The sequence below is a fragment of the Polistes canadensis genome, unplaced genomic scaffold (assembly GCF_001313835.1).
Source record: "Polistes canadensis isolate GaletaPanama2010 unplaced genomic scaffold, ASM131383v1 scaffold_613, whole genome shotgun sequence".
Taxonomy (NCBI): domain Eukaryota; kingdom Metazoa; phylum Arthropoda; class Insecta; order Hymenoptera; family Vespidae; genus Polistes; species Polistes canadensis.
In genome coordinates this window covers 11,507-31,970 of record NW_014570160.1, presented here as the reverse complement: position 1 = coordinate 31,970, position 20,464 = coordinate 11,507, and the positions used below count along the sequence as shown (strand labels likewise).

Below are 20,464 nucleotides of genomic sequence, written 5' to 3'. Positions count from 1 at the left end.
AATAATAATAATAATAATAATAATGTATTTTATGATTCTGGAAATGGTAGATTTCCAAAGTCTCAAATCAATTACTCAGATATCAAATAATCCATAGAATAGCACCACAATAGCCTAGTCATTTATTTCATTTTCATTTTAATAACAATAGTCCACTTTTCATTATACAATTTAATTAGATGTCTTACGAAGCCTCTTAGAGTTGAATTCGTTTTCACAAATGCGTTCAATGTGACTATATATATATATATATATAGAAATAAAAACCCGAGAAAATATAAAATAATAATAGTAATTGACCGAGGGGAAATAAAATAAAAAACAGGAATATGTTTCGAATGTTTCATTCGAAAGGGATTAAATAAAATGTAACAGATATCAAAAGGCCTGTACTTTCAATAGATATTATTTCCTGGCAAAGAGAAATCTTTTGGTGAATCTTCTAAGTACATACCAGTGCAACAACTATGCTAAAACTATCGATTTACATTTTATGTAACTGGAGAAAAGCGTGGGATATATTTTCTGGTGGTGGAATTCGAAATTTTGATCGGGTTCATTGAATCGTCAAGAATGCTGGATTCAGAAACATATAACGTTCGTTCTACGTTCTCCACAACGTTAGATGTAAAACGTTTTGCCATTATTCAGCCACGCTCCCTCCTTTATATTTTCCGCTTTGAATTTTTCGCTCTATCAAATATTTCCCCTCTCTCTTTCTCTCGCACTCATTCACTCTCTTTCTTCATATTTTTTTATCTTTTCTCGATTCCACGATTTAAAACTCATTCCACTCTTATTCCATGTTCATATTATATCTATCTAATTCACGTACTTATGTATTTTATGATTTATTACTCCTTTGATGTGTTGTATACGAGTAAAATTCTTTATAGTAACTCATTTTATATGAAATTTAGTTATGTTCTAACGTTTTAAACGATTCCTTATAAACTTAACATTATCGCGTTATCAAATCGAAAGGTGATGATAATTATGATGATGAGGATGATAATGATATTGATAATGATGATGATGATGATGATGATGATGATGACAATGACAAAGATAATGACAAAGATAATGATGGTAGTAGGTGTATTTAGGATAAGAGTTGAATGAAATATAAGGCTTGATTAAAATTGTATCCTTTGTTTTTACCACTGTTATATTTCCCACCATTCCAGGATGATTTATAGTGCAGAGAAGAACGACATTTGCATTTGATTTAACGCTAGGCCACTCCCATGTAATTAGCGGATCGATTTGTCGGAAAAAAAGATAAAAAAAGAGTGCGAAAGAATAACAAGCGAAATGAATTGTGTAAAAAGGTAGCGAGAAAAGTAACGACTCGTCGTTATATTAATTCTCTGAATAAAAGGCCATGTAAAAAGAAAAGGGGGGGAAAAAAAAAAAACAGAAATCGATTCATCACGACATCTAAGCTATCCGAAAAATGTTACTCTAATAAAGAGGAAAAAAAAAGTAGATAAATTAGGGGACCCATTCGAGTGGTTCACATAAAAATAAGATCGTTTATCTTCCATATTTTTTTCCTAGTTTTCTTTTTTTCCATCATTTACATTTGCCCTAATGGAATACGTCTATGTGTCCAACATTTACAGTTTGCTTGCATTAAAATTCGATGCAAATAAAAAAAAACAAAAAAGGAAGGAAAAAGAAAGAAGAAGAAGAAAAAATAGGGAGAGAAAAGACATGTTCGACAAATTGTAGCTTCCGCAAAGAATCCAAAGGAACGTAAAGGTAGCTTGGTTTTTCTTGAAATACTAATAGCTGATTATTAAACACCACATGTTACCCTCATCACCTCGAAGATAATAGGAGAAATTTTGAAAAAAATATGTCTGATCACCTATAGATGCCTGATTTGTACTATTTATTGATTGACCCCGTTCACCTTTTCTTCATAAAATCGTCAAGTCATCGAACTCGAATGACTGACCATTAAAAAAGAGATACAAAAGGATGATGAAACAAAAGAAAATCATTATTCACCACACCAACGAATACACAATAGTCCTTTCGAATCATATTGTCGTTGATTAATTAATTAATTACAATAACATAAGTAAATAAATAAATAAAAAGAAGAAATGGAAAGACATAGGAAGAATAATACGATTGATTTTCCAAGTTGGGGTTCGTAATTTATAAAAATAAATAGGAAAAGGAAGAAAGTAAATTGGAATAGAAAGACGAACCGATAAGTTAACGATTGGTACAATAACAAGTGCATCAAATCGGATCGTTTATCGAGTCTAAGAGATAAACACACGGTGGAAGTTTAGAACGTGGCTTAAGCCTATCGAAACAAATGGAGCTTGGCGTACGTTTTCACAGGCAAAAGGACTACGTGGTGGACGATGACAAAATCCTTACAGCAAAGTCGTATAATTACATTATCCGTATTTCCGGGCTTGTAACAAGCTTGAGTAGGGATTTTATTGTATTTCCCTTTCCAACCCTCTTCCTCTTTCTCTATCTTTCTCTCCTCCTTTTCATTTCCCCTCTTCCTCTGTTTTTGTTCTCACTGCTGCGCCGAAGAATTTCATCGATTATTGGACATCGCAAACTACATCCAACAGGCTTAGACTGATTGCACTTTCGTGCTCGTTACGCAAAATGTTCTCGAGGTGAGCTCGAGAATTTCTTGAAAAAAAAAAAACGTCTAACGCGCTTAAACAAGAACGAGACCCTTATCGATGGAAATAGGGTGCGGAGAATTGGCGGGGTTGGAGGACAAGAGTGAGTAGGAAGAAAACGAAGGACGAGAAGGGGAAGGAAAAGGAGGATGGCGGATGAAAGGGATAATTTATGAGAAAAAAGGAATGACTGTAGATATGGTTACGATATTAAAATGATTTCATGTTTTTTAGAAGCCGATTAATCTTTCATGTATTATCGACCGTATTACGAAATATCTTGAAATTATTATTCAACGAAATGTTGTATCGCGAACACTTTAGTTATATATTATATCAAAAGTATTATTTTACGTTCAATATATCATAATATTTCTAGTATAGTCATATTTTTCAACGAAAAAAAGTCGAAAGACCGTTTGAAATATCGTTCATGAAAAATTCATGGAAATTTAATAGTTCAATCGATCGGTTAACCGTATCATGAAAATGATACGGTCTCGTTTACAACGAACGAAATATCGATCATAATGGGTTAAAAAGTGTTTCCCTACATATATGTACATAGATGCATATATTTAATAAATAAAGCAGCAAATGTACACGTTATTAAAAAATGTCTGACCATTAAGGGATCCTCTGTTCGTACTACTTAATAAATTACCACTCTAAATTACAAAAATATTAATCGATAATAATTAATAATACTACAGGACTGACCTCATCTACGGGATTCTCTTTTACACGGGTATAATAACTAATTACTTATTTGTTAACTCTTTTGATGATTAATGAATGCAATCAAAAGAAGAAAAAAGTATGTAGTATTATATATTAGCTAATAAGATAAATAAATTCGATTAAATTCGGTTAGAATTAGGACACGTTTGTACGAACTTATTTATGTTGCAATTTAATTTATCAAAATGCTTTTAACTAATCTTTTAATACATATACGCGTATCATCTCAAAGCTTGTGTGTTTCTAATGTCGAAACGAAACGAAATTCTTTTTTAATTTTTTTCCTCTCCGAAATCAAGATATTTCTCCCTCTTATAGTTCGCACGCGTATATGTGTGTGTATGCATTTCGGAACAAGTTAAATTGTGGCTCTCTCAAACTATATTTTTCATATATTCTTCTCGTTCTGTCCTATATCTTTTATCTTTCCTCTTTTTTTTTCTTTTTTTTCTTTAAATTCTTTTTTTAAATTCCTTATTTTCCTAGTCAAACGGGAAAAAGTTTTCATTAAAATTTCCTCTGATTCGTTCTGGAATTTTATTTCCACTTTCCCGTCGTCATTGATTCTGCAGTCACTTTTTTTTCTCTGTCTATCTATCCATCCATCCATCCATCCATCCATCCATCCATCCATCCATCCATCCATCCATCTATCTATCTATCTGTCTATCTATTTATTTCTCTTTCTCTAACTTCTCTCTTTTTCTTTGACTTTACTTTTGTGTTCGCAAATTCTGGTAGGTATTAAAAGCAAATAGAGAGAGAGAGAGAGAGAAAGAGAGAGGAGAGATCATATCTATTTCCTCTTTTATTTCTTTTTTTTCTTCTTTTTACTTTGAAACTCATTCATAATGCGAAAAAGAGTAGATCCTTTTAATCAAATGAAAACAGGATAAAACTGACCGGGAGAGGGGAAGGGAGAGGAGAGATTCGTCGTTTAATCGTTTTAATGTAACTTTCCTTCTGACTGCGGTTACTACGAACGATTAGCGTTATAGTACTTCTAAAAGAGATAATAATACAAAGTTTTGTACATTTTGTTGGATTTATTGCGACGTTAAAGAAATTCCTATCTTTTTGGACAAATGTTAAGGGGTTACATGGGTTTGGGACTATCAACAAAATTTTTTTTTATCTTTTTAAATTCTACAACTCATCTAGAATATTGTATTCAATTTTGAAGTCGATAGGAGTAGTAGTTTAAAAGATAGAGCCTTGGGAAGTTCCACTCTTTAATGGCTCTTATACCAGCACTCAAATATTTAAACGCGTTTTTCTCAAAACGCTTTTTCTAAAGTCGGTTGTCAAAATTTCTCAAAAACTATTTAACCGATTTTGATGAAATTTGCTTCCCGTCTTCGTGATACTATTGACAAGATCTTGGACGAAGGATTTTCGTTTTTTTCATAAAATCGAATTTTAAGAAATCAAAATGTGGTGCAAATTGTAGCGAAATTTGAATGTTCTTGCTAAAAACGTTGCCAAAAATCCAAATATCAATTTTTTTTTTCTTCGTCCAGTTTCTAGTTTTAAGTATTCACTAAAAGACCCTATTTTTTCAACAGCAAAACCCTCACCGTTTATAAGTTTAGCTGTCAACGCAAAAACACTTTTTTTTGGTGGGGTCACCGGAAATGACGTCGCAATGGCTGAGTTTAAAATATTTTTCAACCAAAATTTTATAAAATGTTCTTTAAATATGTATCTTAAATGCTATAAAAAGTTTGAATAAGAATTCCATTTTTTATATAGAAAAAAAAATTGTTGAAAATATGCTATTTTTTCCCGGTGTAAACCCATGTAACCCCTTAAAACAACAAATTATTAGGGCCTCTCTTTGATGAATCATTTTTCATATTTTTTTACTATTTTAATTTGAAATAATAGTAATATATAATAATAATAAATCTTAGATAAAAATACGAAAGTAGTTTACGAGGTATCTAACATACATAATATTTTTCTCATACGTTAGCTTGATAAAGTATGAATAATCGTGCACCATCAACGTCATTTCTCTCGTAACATTTTATGAGGAAAATCATCTCCGAGAAATTGAGTACCATAGAAATGAGAGGAAGAAATAAATAAGAAAATACAATAAATTGTTGACATTTCATGGTAATCATCGTAAAATAATAATAATGTAACTACATATATATTAATAATGTCAATATTATTAATAATAATAATAATAATAATAATAATAGTAATAATGACATTAATAATGTGATAATAATGATAAAAATAGGTAATACATAATGATATAGTTCATAATGGATCGTTCATCAAATCCATCGAATTGAGGGACGCCTATTTCTTGTAGGATTCGAAGCATCGTGCCATATCGTCCGATCGGGTTTGATCCATCAAAAGCAAAGATACAATCGGCATCGTGCCAAAGGCAGCTTGCTCGATTATACGCTAGGATAAGCAGCAATAGCAATAAGAGGAAGAGTGAAAAAGATAGAAAGAGAGCGAGATGAAATGAAGAGCTGAAAACATCTTTCGTCGAAAAGAAGAGAAAATCAGATAGGTGGATAAACGTTTCAAGTAATGCGACTGAAAGAGAAAAAGGAAAGAAAGAAAAAAGAGAGAGAAAGAGAACGATGTATTCCTACCTTGTGCAATTTGATTGATCGAATAAATTTTTCTTCTATGTTTTTCTTTTTTTTTCTTCTTTTTTTTTTTTTTTGAAAACGGTTAAGTCGTGTTATCGTAATTTCTTTGTGTATGTTTGTCTTGAATAAAATTTGTTTGCTTTTTATTATTTTTTATTTTTATTTTTTCTTTCTTTTGTTTTTTTTTTTGGAACGATATTAAATAACTGAACCATTCGAAAGAGACGATTCTGATGAATTTATTTGTATGCATTTGAATGGCATATATTTCGTATATATACATTTTTGTTGTTTCGTTGTCTTGCTTTCAACGATAGAATATATTTCGACGAATTAATTTCGACTCGTCGAGTTTTTATTGACTTTTGAATTATTATTCGTAACACGTGTCGTCGTACGTTATTTATTTAATTTGAAAGAGAGAGAAAGGGAGAGAGAGAGAGAGAGAGAGAGAGAGAGAGAGAGAGAGAGAGAGAGAGAGAGAGAGAGAAAATGAGAGATTGCTATTAAAATCTTAAAGGAGCAATTAACGTCCAAGTAGTTTCTCAAAGCAGTTTAAAATTATAATTAATAACTAATTGATTATGATTCTATAAAGTTATATTCTCTATATAGAGACATATTATCTTAAAAAATTATATTTACATATTTGAAATTTGTATGTTAAAAACTTAAACGAATCTAATTGAAATTTTTGACGTTTCTCTCGCGCATATAATTATTTCTCTTTTTTTTTTTTTTTATTTTCTTTTTATTTTTTTTTTCTGATACGTCTGTCTACAAATACTTTCATTTCATTTCATTTCGAAGATAATGACAAATTGGAAAAAAAACCTGTCGCGTTCTCATTTCTTCGAGCGGAACTAATTGAACTCGCAAATGCGTTGAGCGAACAAACAACGACATTGAAACTTTAAATTCCGATCCTATGAACGCATTCGGAAGTCAATAAAACTAGTATATAACTTTTTGTGTCTCTAAATAAACATGCACACACACACACACACACACTAATACGTATATACTTAATTCACAACTTCATTGACAATGCTTGATATATTTCTGGCTATAAGAAAAATTCTATCTATGAGACATTTGTTAGAATATTTTTGTTATCGTTGATACATACATATATAAATACATACACATCCATGTATACACCCAGATACATATTATAACATGAAGATTACATATTATGTATGTACGCATGGATAAATGAAAGAGGACAAGAACCCTCGTTGAATGTGGATCATTCAACGATGAAACGATCACCATTCTCTCGAAAGACGAACAATGATTGATCGGTTGGGAAATGTCGACAAAAGGGTGCGATCTCTCTATCTCGTCTAAAAACAGGAAACCAGCGATAAAAAAAAGAGAAGAAAAAAAGAGTCACGAAGGGGGAGTAGTAAGGAGGAAGGAAGAATAAAGGACGAAAAGGAAGTAATAGAAAAAAAAAAAGATATAAAAGAGAGACATGGATAATCGTTTTTGTTGAATTTTTATTGTAACCGGGGACTGGGTTATAAAAGTGGACGGACGGACGTACGGAAGGAAGGAAGGAAGGATGGATGAATAAGGGGATGAAAAACAAATTTTCTTCACAATACACGAAAAAAAGATATCTTAATCCTTAGCACTTCTATGTCGAATATGGCTCGACATCTCATTTCTTATATTATCAACTCTAATGCTAGGCATTACATTATATTTGTTACACACTCTGCACTATTGCAATATAACATTTTATTAGGACCCCCTTTTTTGATCTATTTTATTAAATTAATTAAGGAATTATTGTGGTTGGTAAAAAATAAAATTAAAGGGTGTAAAGAGTTAATAAGCTTATTTTATTCCTGAGACTTGCACGATGATCTTCTCCTCTCTTCGCAAAGGGTTGAAGAAGAAAAAGATGAGGAAAACAAAAATAAAAAGAAGGAAAAGAGAGAGAGAGAGAGAGAGAGAAAATAGTTAAAATGTTGGAAAGAATGAATAATATGGATATGGGCCGGGTAACTGGGTCACAATGACCACGAGGGCAATGCTTTTGCAAGCTGAAACCAACAGAAGCCACCTAGTGGTGACTAGTGGCAACCACCCTCTTTTTTGCATCCCCCATCTCCAAGTTCACAGTATGTTCCTTTTTATACGATATGTGAACAACAATTCGACCCTCGTACCGATCGAATAACTTTACCTGTCACTTTGTTCTCTTCTAGTGTTACGTCATCGTATCACTTTCTCGATTTTTTTTTATACTTTCTTTTCTCTTTCTCTTTCATTTCTTTTTTCTTTTCTTTTCTTTTTTTTGATCCATCCACTTTCACGCTATATTCTATGATACATTCTCGTACTTCTTTTTAATTCTCCACAAGCGATCGAGCACGTCCGATTTTCGAGCAGAATAAGAGCTAGAGAGAAAAAGAGAGAGAGAGAGAGAGAGAGAGCATAAGAAAGAGACGAAGAAGAAGAAGGGAAAGAAGGGATGATGCAAAAGAGTGTGAACGTGCTCACTCGTGACCTCTCGAACGAAGGGAAGGTTGAAGAGGAGTTGGCTTTGCTAATAAGAGCTAGCTCGTCGTTTTTCCGGCAGTCTTCTTTCTCTCTTTCTTTCTTTCTCTTTCACTCACTCATCTCATCACTTTGCAATTTTTTACAAGGGGATATTTCGTTCGATTAAACGACGTTTTTCTCGGATCTCTTGAAGAAGCAGTCACTTGCCTTGGTTGGCTCGATGAAAATTTGCCATGCACTTGGGTTTCACGTGCAAACGTTTCGTTAGAAAAAAAATTGATGGTATTTAAGGGAATTGATCGATGATCATCTTATCCTCCCTTTAACGCCTTTAAAAATTTGTTTAAATAGATATCGGTCGCGTTACCGTTGGATAAATAATCGTACCGTTCCATCTTCTGCAAAATCCCACATTCGACTGGCTCAAGCGGGATTAACTAAGTACCGCGAAATAAAAGATTAAATGGGATTAAAACGGTTGAAAGATGATAGAAAATTGTCGATCGATCGTAATAACGAGAAACGATTGATCTAAGGTTCACAATTTTCAATGTAATGATAATCGTAGAAAGTTGAAAAATAATCTCACTGAGATATTGAAAACAAAAACGTTGTTCAAAATTTTCCTCAACGAAATATTACCAATAATGTTTTCGCGTTTTCGAGCGTGTGAATATAAATAAATTATGTATATTCTGATTATTAAAAGAACAAAATCATTCGGTATCAATTCGATCTGTTCAAGAAACTTATAGGAAGAAGAAAACAATTTGTTTAGTACGAAAAGAGATAAGGATAAAAATAAATTAATTGAAGAAAAAATGAAAGGAAAAGAAAGGAGAAATTTGAAAAGGTTTATCGTGACTTTTAAGATCGTTCGAGGATTTACTAGTGTTGGCTGCCAGCAAGAACAGCGGTCGCAGCAATCGTGAAAAGTGGTCTTAGAGCCTTGCGGCACATCTTCCTAATATGTCGGCCACTTCTCCGTCTCGGCTCATCCCCCTTGGCTGGTAATTAATCCGGCACGCGCGCGCCAAGTATGACACTCCTGCCCTGAAAAGCATGTTTATGGCCCAAGCCGCGATGTAAACGGCGAGACAGAGAAGAGTACGTGCACGCGCGCACAAGCACACACAAACACACACTCATAACCCCAAACTGTTTCCAACTCCGTAAGCACGATTTCAAAGTGCCGTATGAAAATTTGGCACATGGCCGAATCGTTTTCTCTCTTACTCTCTCTCTCTCTTTCTCTCTCTCTCTCTCTCTCTCTCTCTCTCTCTCTCTCTCTTTCTCTTTCTATTGCTGTCTAACTATCTATTTTTTTTTCGCTGTTAGGATTTTCCTGTCTCGAGAAAAATTTCTATTCAAACTATGAATCGATCTTAATTACATTTCGCTAATGATACCTTATCCTTCATTATCCTTGTACAATTAGAACTCCTAATCGTTTTTTCGTTCTAACGATTTAAGCCTGTTAACTAGACCAGAAACGATTTCTTTCTCCTATTTATCTACCTATGCATGTATGTATGTATGTATGTATGTATATATATGTTGTTTCTATTCTATTCGCTAGTATAATTAAACTTTTGTGAGAAGACAACTAGTCTTGTCCAGTTTAAAGGAACGATGCATTAAATATTTCATGTTTCGCTATATTAACTTTCCAGCCGTTGGCGATGTTTTTATTTTATTTGCATATAATCGCAAACTATTTTTATTTATTATTTATAACAGTTAAAGATTGTATAAATGGAAATTTTATTGACTCTGTTAAAAATTAAATGCCACGCGAAAATACCGTGCCCCGCAAAATTGTATAGAATATGGGTGCTGCTCGCGGCCACACACAGAGAGTTTTAGAATTATTTATTATTTTTAATTCTCATCGTTTTTTTCATTATTAGAATAAAAAAATTCAATTGAATGTACACGAGATAGTTGTAATTTTTTCATATCTTCAATGTCTGACCAACGTTCGATTCGACTACTTGGATTTTGCTCTACATCAATTATCTAATTCAACTACTTGGATCAGTGACTGACCAATGGCCGTAAATATTACATGCCTATTGTGTCTGCGGTTGACGACTAAGTCCCCGTTACTACTTGAATTTTGTGTCAGACAAATGGTCGATTTTACTACTTCTAGTTGAACAAATCCAATCACAATAGACATATCGGAATCAAATATTTTCTTCTTCTTTTTCTTCCTCGAGAAAGAAACATCGATGATCGTTAACACGATTTGGAGATGTGAATTAAAATATATGTCTATGTTCATTGAATTCTTAACAATGGCGTCATTATTCTATACATTTCGTTTCTTTCGAAAGTTCCTCTTTTTATTATAATCAACTCTAGGTTACCTATATATATATATATATATTTATGTTATATATGTATATATATATATATATATAGAAAAAACACACACACGTACATACGTTGAATAGAAACGAGAAGCTTTGAAAGCGCGATTTTAGGGCACCAGGCTACTATCGATTTTCGCGGACTATCTAGTTTGCTGGCTGATTACATGATAACGATTGGTGCATACCATCGAGTTTTGTGTCGTGAGAGTTTTCTCTTGGTACCACTCGCCCTCTATTTTTCTCTCTTTCCACCTCCTCTCTTACTTCTCCTCATTCTCCTCTTACCGATCTCCATCGCTCTCCTGTATGCTGTTATCTACCCCTTTACTTGTTCCGTTCCATCTTCTTTTATAGAAAATTAGGACTCCCACGATGGATTCGCCATTATTTCGTCAACCATTGTTATCCGTTGTTATCAACGATAGAAGAGAAAAGAAAGACTGATGTTTTCTCTCTTTTTTTCTTTTTATTCTTCTTATTTTTGATTCTCTCCAATTATGTAGAACTAAATTTTAATTTTTAGCTCTCGGTAAAATATTCAAATATCTTACTTGTTAAAATATATTCGAGAATGACAATCGCGTTTCACGCGTTACTTTTCTTTCTTTTAAAGAAAGGAAGGCGAGTTTTCTTTTTTTGATTAGTTAACTTCACTTTTATTCTCTTCTTGACACTTGGCACGCGCTCGAATACCAATAATGAAGACCCGACGAATGGGGAGAAAGGAAAAATGCAAGGAGGAGAAGAAAAAGAAGATTTTTCTTCCGTTTATTCTGCATAATTCTTATGAATAATGTAATGCGATCAGAATGATCGATTCAATGAAATCTTATGATAATGGCGAATCGATAGTTAGTTCATAGGGGTTTATAGGTTTTCCTGTTGTTTGCATTTCTTAGGGTAAGAATGACATTAGTGGCTAGTTTCCTTCTTTTTCCCCAAAAAGAAATGTAAGAATTCGAGACAAATAATAAATCGGAAAAATATTGTAGTATAAAATTATCAGCAGGACAACGACGAAACTGTCATAAAAATTATTCGATAAAAATAATCAGAAAATGAGATAATCTAAAATCGGTATTATTTAAAGAGTATAAGTAAAGGATTTGTCAACATATAGAGAGAAAATGTGCATTGATTTTGAACGAAGAAAAGGATGAAAATAGATGTAGCAATAGTATTAGATAAAAAGAGAGAGGAAGGTAGAAGAGCTGGATGAAAGAGGAACTGGATGAAAGAGGAACTGGCTGAAGGAAGAAGGAAGGAGTCGAGGCTTTTAGGGTGAGAGTTGGATATCCAACAATATGTGTGTGTCGGATCTACCTAGTTTCTAACGTAGATCGCTAAGAGAGAGAGTAGGTAGGAAGAGAATTGGGTCAGCCAGCTTGTGAAGAGTACTTCAGGTGTTGTTACCTATCTATCTACCACCGACCTACCTACCTAACCACCCATCCTCTCCTAAGTTTTGAGACCATCTACACCTACCAATCCACCCAGCCCTCCTATCTCTCTTGCCAATACATCCACTTTCTCACTTCAAGGAGACGTTTCTCGCTAAACCTACAACGATGTCTACCGCATCGTTCCTCAGAGACAGAACGACGTGGTGGCTTCTTTAAAAATGACCTAAGATATAGTTGGACATTGAATTTATAGCCTAGTACATTTTACTTTTTCAACCAGAAGATAGGATACTCGTCTAAATTCCGAAAAAACTATTCCTTGTTCTTTTTATACGTTATACCGAATTTTTATAACCACAATAAAAGATTTTGCCTAGTTTATAGATACAATAACAATATTAATAATAATCATCATAATAATTGTAATAATAATAAAAATAATAATAATAGTAACTATATTGTTGTAAGGAACGACAGTAGTGATGAAAGTAAAGGAAATGGGTTGTCGTGATTTTCTAAAGAAAAAGTATTCCATCAGAAAGGCTAAAGGAAACGAAGGCGATATTCTCAATGACATCGATAAGCAGGGACAAAAAAAAAGACCGGAGAAGTTTTCGAAGAAGGAAAAAGAGAAATCTCGATAGACGTGGCCCAAGCTCATCCTCGTCATTCGCGGAACCTTTCGAATTGGACGTTCGAGTATAATATCACGTCGATATATTCTCCTCGAGTTTCAAAAAGAATTAGAAAGAAAGAGAAAAAAAGTGCAATAGTATTGGTGCACGGTAACGGGACTACAGGCTGCTTCTCTTTTTCACGGTTCTTTCTAGGAATTCATTTCGTGCCTCTCCGCTCTCATCACCGTTACTTGTGCACGAGTATCGGCTGATAACAACCAAGAGAAAGTCTGCTAAGAATAAGAAAACGAGAAAGAGAAAGAGGATGGGAGGGTTGAAAGAAAAGTTGCCCTTTTCGAGCAGCAATTTATGAAACTCTTTGTGAATATCAAAGCAATTTTATTTCTTTTTTTCTTTTTTTTATTTTGTATATAAATAAATTTTCAAATATGTCTGTCAATTCCAAAAAAAAAAAAAAAATAATATAAAATAAATTAGAATAAATTTTATTTCGCGAAAAAGATTTCGATAAAAATAAAAAGAATAAAACCGCGAGTTGCAAAATAAAATAAAAGCTAGGAAAGAAACGTACAGTAATGGGATAAAAAATAAAGAAAAAAAAAAAGATAGAGAGAAAGTAGAAAAAAGAAAAAGATAGAAAAAGAATGAAGAAAATAAGAAAAAGCCTGTGGGAATCGGGAATCCAAAAAGTAGAGGATAGAATCAGAGAAGTGGGATATTGGGGAACAGGGTAGGAGGACGAAAGTGGGGATGAATCAGTAAAAGGAAAGTAGAGGGAAAGAAACGATGTTCGGAACAATGCGATACAACAACTAGACCGTGTGAAGTGCAATATTTCTAGCGTTTCTCGTTTCGCCTGTATAAAATACGTACAAGTAGGTCCTACGATCCATAACCCACGCCCACTGGATCGCAGGTACACGCCTCGTGTACTACAAGGATATCACAGTAGGCCGTACGCGCACGCGCGCGCACACACATCGCGCGTACTCCTATGGAAAAGAGAGTGAGAGAGAGAGGAAAAAAAATTTTTCATGTTTCTGCAAGCCGTGCGGCGGCCTCTTCTCGTTATCGTTTCACTCTGTTCGTTCGTTTCGTTTCGTTTCGTTTCGTTTCGTTTCGTTTCGTTTCGTTTCGTTTCGTTTAGTTCGTTCCAAGTGGCACAAAACGAAAAGAAAAGAAATCCGTGTAAAACGTTCGTAATATTTTTTCAGTAGAAGGAAGGGGTTAGGGTACGGGCTTGATTTTTGTTTTCCTTCGTTTGTTCTTTTTTATTCCGAACATTTCCTTTCTCTTTTCATTTTTTTCATTTGTCAAAAGAGAATTTTCATATCCTCCACCCTTCATATTTCCATTCCCCTCGACCCTTCCATCCTTATCTTTTTCCTCTTTCACTTTTTTTCTATTTCATGAAATAACCAACAAAGAAAAAAATTGTATAAACGAAACTTATCGCTTATTCGTGATTTGCGAGTCAAACGATACTGTCGAACCGAATACCTACACAGAACGAGATCGGTAATTAAACGTAAACTGTGATTCGAGGGAGAGCGAACGAATGGAAAAAAGAAAAAATAGAAGAAAGGAAAAATAAAATGATACAAAAAGAAACGAGAAGAGTACGGATATAACGTTACGTAGATATGCGTGGCCGGTGATAGTAATATGAGATAGACTGGATTATTGGGTTGATACCTCGATAAAGAGCATTCGATTACCGGCTACAAATATATCGAAAGATGATAAATAAAATGAAATAAAATAAAATAGAATGAAAAAAATAAAAATAGAACGCGTATAAAGAACATGCCATATTTATAAGAAATACGATAGCTATGGATAAACGGATACACGTCGATTAAGCAATGGAATTCATGAGAAATAGGATCTGTGTCGACGTTTAAATTAACAAACTATCTGATAATAGAAACTCCTATAAGTCGGACATGTCGATTAATAAGTAGTCGAGCTAATTATCCGATCGTAATGGTAGGTATATGCAAAGTAGTTCAGTCAATCGTTTCTCAAACATATCCGCAATGAATTCAATAGTTCAGTCAGACGTATCGACGAAGTAGTAAAGTCAATTGTTGGTTAGACGTAGCGGCAAGTAGTAAAGTCGGTCGTTGGTAAGACCTACGTGCAAAGTAATAAAGTCTAAAGTTCGAGTCAAACGTAGTAGCCAAACGACAAGTAGTAAAGTCAATCGTTGGTTAGACATACACGCAAGCAGTGAAGTCAATCATTGCTGAAACGTACAACTGCAAAGCAATGAAGTTTGGTCAGATGTATTGAAGATTAACTTATTGTTTAATTTCTTAAAATTACTATTTGAATGGTAAAATTGTCAGCGATATACAATCCACAATTGAGAGTATCTTTCAAGTTAGTAACTGCTGTATCATGATAGCAGGAATACTTTTCTCATCCGCGTTCTTTTTTGTCCGGCTTTATCCTTCGTCTTTTTCTATATTGTCTAAGCATGCACGGATCATATAGGTCAAATTTAATAAACCGTTCTTCCTGCAAGGAAAATAAAAGAGAGGGAAAAAGTAGGTAATAGCTATCTCGGTGGGTGCGTGGGCCAAAGGAAGGGAAAAAAGCTCGTCGAGGGAAACTCGAGAATCTCGTATCATTGATGGAGTGTCCTATCCTGAAGTCGATGTGTAATTATAGCTGATTCTTGAAGAATATACAAAGGTAGGCAGGTTTAATGAATATGTAGGTCAGACACTGACCCACCTTACTACGAAGACAACCGATTAGTCAAGGGCTGCTATCCCAACGAAAAATGGCAAAGGAAGAGAAAGTCTTTTTCTTCCCATGGGAAAAAAGAGAGAAGGGTAAGAAGAAAGGAGGAAGGAAGGAAGGAAGGAAGGAAGGAAGGAAGGAAGGAAGGAAGGAAGAGCTACTAATGTCGTCGTTATCTTCGCCGTCCTTTAATTACGATTTTTCTTCTTTTCAATATAGATACCGTGAATATAAATCAAACATAATGAGATAGTTTAATTTGAAAGGAAGTATGCTATTATATGGTCCTATATTTTGATATTATACGTGACTTGAATATGCAGCTCATATAATACTGCTCTTATCTAAAATAAAAAAAAAAAAAAAATTTTATATAAAGCTAACATCCTCGTCATTATTTTTGTCTGATTTTAGGAAGTGTATAGAATATGGACGTGCAGCGCCCTGGTGCCTTACTTTCATCACAGCGGACCGCCGGACTTTGAGTTCTTGGAGAAAGATTGGACTAGGATAAGACCGTGTATGTCCCTCTGCCAGTCTGTGGAACAACGTTGTCCTTATATGCTTCCGGGTGACCGTGCCCCTGCGTACCCTACGCAATATGCCGGCGAACCTACCTTTCTTTGCAGAGGTACCTCGCCATTTTTTATTCCCCGTTATTTCTTTTTCAACGGAAATCATATTCTACGTAATGTTATTTCAACCCTAGACTTTATCCGAGAGACGTGTTATCTTAGCGAATCTCTCTCGCTCGAGAAACAAACAAAATAGAGACCAAAAATATTATTCATTATTTTTCATTCGACACGGTGTATTTTTAATTCATGTCGTTTCACCCCTTTACGTTTATTTTCCTCTAAATACTGGGAAAGGGTAAAAGTATTTTTGGCACCCTCCTGTTATGAAATAAAATCAAATCACGTGAACACTTAAAATCACTTAAATACGTCAAATCAATTCAAGTGTTTTCCACGGGGACAAAAATCGTTGAATATGATCACTAAACTTTTCAATATATTACTGACAAAAATCAAATAAATAAATAAATTAGACGCAAACAAAGCGAATATCTTCATCTTCGATTCATACATACGTAGGAGATAACAGGATATATTGTTTTTAACGAAGCTAAATGGGAATGAGATAACAAGATAATATAAGATGTAGTTGGATGAAAAAACCTTTTTTCAGACCCAAACATACCCGAGACGGGGGAACAAGCTTTGAGGGCGCTGCACAGCAGTGACGAACGAGAATGCTGTTACCACGTGTGCTCTGAGGATGAGGTAGGCTTGGGGATCTGTGCGAATTGCACTAGTCGCGAGCTACGTAAAATAGGTAGAGAACGCGATCCTCCTACGGCACCCCACTGCGACATTACACCTATTCAATCGGACTCTGCAGGTACGTCGATGTCGTCTGCATCTTCCCACGTGGATTTCATTAATTTAACCAAGCAATCGTCCGAATCTTTCTTCTTTGCTCTATCAGATCATTTTTTTTCGTATATATTCATATTGAATCTTGAACAATCTCTAATATCTTATTAGTAACACTATTATTAATGGCAATAGTAAAATTTATACAAAATCTGATCTCAAAGAAATAACTTACTTGATATTCGTTTAAAAAATATTAATAACACATTAAACTCGCGTTAATAAATAGCTACCAATTAGCTAACTCCAAATTAATGGAGTAAAATCGATGAATTAAAGGACCATTGTTTGCACGCATATTAAATTTGATAGTAAAACTTATTTTACGTTGATCCTTACTACAGTTTAAATTACGATTAAATTCTTTGTAAAATAAATAACCCCGGATCGTGATAAAATTCTTGAAAATCGAGTTAAAAAGTACGAGCTAGGTATTATTGGACGAAGAAACATTTGTGATTCATAGGTGAGGAGAAAGCAGCAGAATGGCCAGTGTCCACGGATGGCCAGGACATCGAATCCGATTCAACGTCAACAATCTCCCCAATGGTTGGGCTCGATCAACAACAACAACAACAACAACAACATCAGAGTACATCATTATGCGGCAGTGGTGGAGTCGGCTCGATGACTTCGAGTTCATCGAATCGAGTTACGGCTTCTTACGTGTTGCCGTATCTTTCTCTGTCATCGATCATTATCCAAATGTTTTGGTGGTCGTGCCTGTTGTTGAGGAGTTTTTCGAGAAGGATGGTCGTGCCCATTCGAAGCGTCCTGTATTCGGGACGTGGATTTGCGTCCTTCATCGTTGTTGTCGTCGTCGTCGTCGTTGTTGGAAGTGGAAGAAGCGAAGAAAACGAAGGAGGAGGAGGACGAGGAGGACGAGGAGGAGGAGGAACTGGAGAAGGAGAAGGAAGAGAAAGAGAAGGAAGGGGAGGGAAAATGCGATCGATCGAGGAGATTCGACCTCGTTCTCGTTCAGGCTCGTCCTGTTTTCGATGGTGGTGTTCATCGTTGTCATCGAATAATAGCAAGTTGACCATCTATTTGGATAAGAAGAATAAGAAAAAAAAAGGTGGTGATGATGATGATAATAATAATAATCTCGAGAAGGAGAGAAAGAAGGAAGAAAGGAAGAAAAATAAAAAGGAGAAGATGAAGAAGAAGGAGTGGTATAAAGTTTGGTGGAAAGGATGGTGTCGTTGGTGGAGTTCCTGGAGGAAACGTAGAAAGAAGAAAAGGAGTCGGGAGTACGAGGGTAAAAAAAGAATCGAACTCCTCCCGATCGTCGTGAACGTCGTCGTCGTCGTCGTCGTTGTCCATGTAGTCGTCGTCCACGTCGTCCTTGAGATCATCCGTAGTAACAAAATGACGACGAAGGAGCGGGAATCGCGTCGTCGGCCTCGGCATAGACGGCGCCGTTACAAGCTCGAACCCCGTCGTGGCCGTTGTCGTTGGAGATGGAAAAAAGATCATTCTTACTTGAGTTTAGTTCCGTGGCAAGAACCTGAGGGGAACGTACTTTATTTCTTACCGTTTCCTCTATCCCCTCCTTCTCGTCTTCGTCCAACGAACGAGAGGACCCGCGTGGACGAGAAATCGTTCCCGAATATTCCACCATGATAATTATCCATTTCTCCAGCATTCTCACCGATCCTCCCCATTCCCCCTCCGTGTGTTCGCAAAAGGCCAAAGGACGAGGCAGGACCTTGTAGTCGTTAGCGAGCTATAGGACGAAGACGAGTTAGGAATTTATCAACGCGACTATCATGGTACGCGCTAAGTAAGAAGAACCGAGGAGATGGTCGTTATTGTCTATTAGGCAACTAACGTTACGTCTAACTTTAATAATAATGATAACAATAATACAATAATAATAAATAAATAAATAAATAATTAAATAAATAAATAAAAAAAAACAAAATAAAATAATAATTAAATTAATATTAGTTAACAAATAATAAAATTAAATTAAATAATGATGATAATGAAGATAATATGAAGATGATTATGATGGAGATGATGATGATGAAGAAGAAGAAGAAAAAGATGATGATAATTGATGATATTAATAATGAAGATTATGATAATTATTATGATGTTTATGATCGATGATCGATGATAATGTTCGATTACGATAAATAAAGATCAATAATGAGTTGGAGTGCGAGGCAAGAATGAAAATGATTATGAACGGTTATAGTGATGACCGTTATATATATAGCGATGTTGATAGCGATGGTGAAAAAAAAAAAAGAAGAAGATAAAGATAAAGATAAAGAGGAGAGAAAAGAAAGGATAAATGGAGAAAATAATGAAATAATAATAATAGTGATTAATATGATGAAATAACGATTTAAATAAAACAAAAAACGGAGGATGAATAAGTAACGTTAACGTAATGATAGATTGATAACGATACGATTACTATTTATTGTACACCATTTCGCATACACAGAAGCACTCACAGAGTGACGACCCGTCAAGAAATGAGGATCTGTTGTTAGAACATTGAGAAAGAGTGAGAAGAGGACGAAGAGAACAAAGAGGACGAAGAAAACGAAGAAGAAGAGTATGGATATGAGAAGAAAAAGATCAAGGAAACCGGTGGGGGAGAATAAAAAAGAAAATACCAGGAAATATATAAGAAAGGACGAAGGAGTGTATGGAAGAACGAGAGAGAGGGAGAGAGAGAGGGAGAAAGAGAGAGAGTGAGCGAGAGAGAGAAAGATAAAGAGAGAAGGAAAAGAGACACGGTGATGGACACACAAACACACGTATAAAGGAATTAAGAGACAACATTTTGAGAAAAAAAATAAACAGTATAGGTAGATAGTTTTCTCGATGAAGAAGAGATCGAAACGGAGAAAATGGAAATAATGAGAAGAAATAAATAAGTACGACGTGTTATCGAGATATAATATGTGTTCGTTTAGACATTACTATAATATAATAATTATTATATTTAATATAGATACTTAACTATACGAGACGAGGAAAAAATGAAGAGAAAATGCGTGCGTGTGAATGACGAATGAAAGAGAGAGAACAAGGGGGAGAGAGAGAGAGAGAGAAAGAAAGAAAGAAAGAAAGAAAGAAAGAAAGAAAGAAAGAAAGAGTTTAAAAATATGAGAATACGAGAGCCTATGTGATATGTGAGAAGAAATAACGGATTGTAGAGAGATTATGTGTCTCAACAAGACACAAAAAGGATTTAGTACGACGGAAGGAACGTGTAAATGTTTGTTTGTGTTTGTGTGTGCAAAGGAGGAATGGGGAAAAAGAATAAGAGTTAAAGAATGAGTGAAACAGAGAG

General features: G+C 34.7%; 1 protein-coding gene across 1 annotated transcript; it reads left to right on the top strand.

Moving 5' to 3' along the window:
• Positions 1-14,297: 14,297 nt before the first annotated feature.
• Positions 14,298-19,407, top strand: LOC106792748. Its single transcript, XM_014759254.1, has 3 exons — positions 14,298-16,340; positions 16,901-17,113; positions 17,615-19,407. The coding sequence occupies exons 1-3, from the start codon at positions 16,232-16,234 to the stop codon at positions 18,769-18,771; spliced, it is 1,479 nt and encodes a 492-aa protein (XP_014614740.1). The 5' UTR covers positions 14,298-16,231; the 3' UTR covers positions 18,772-19,407.
• The last annotated feature ends 1,057 nt before the right edge of the window (positions 19,408-20,464 follow it).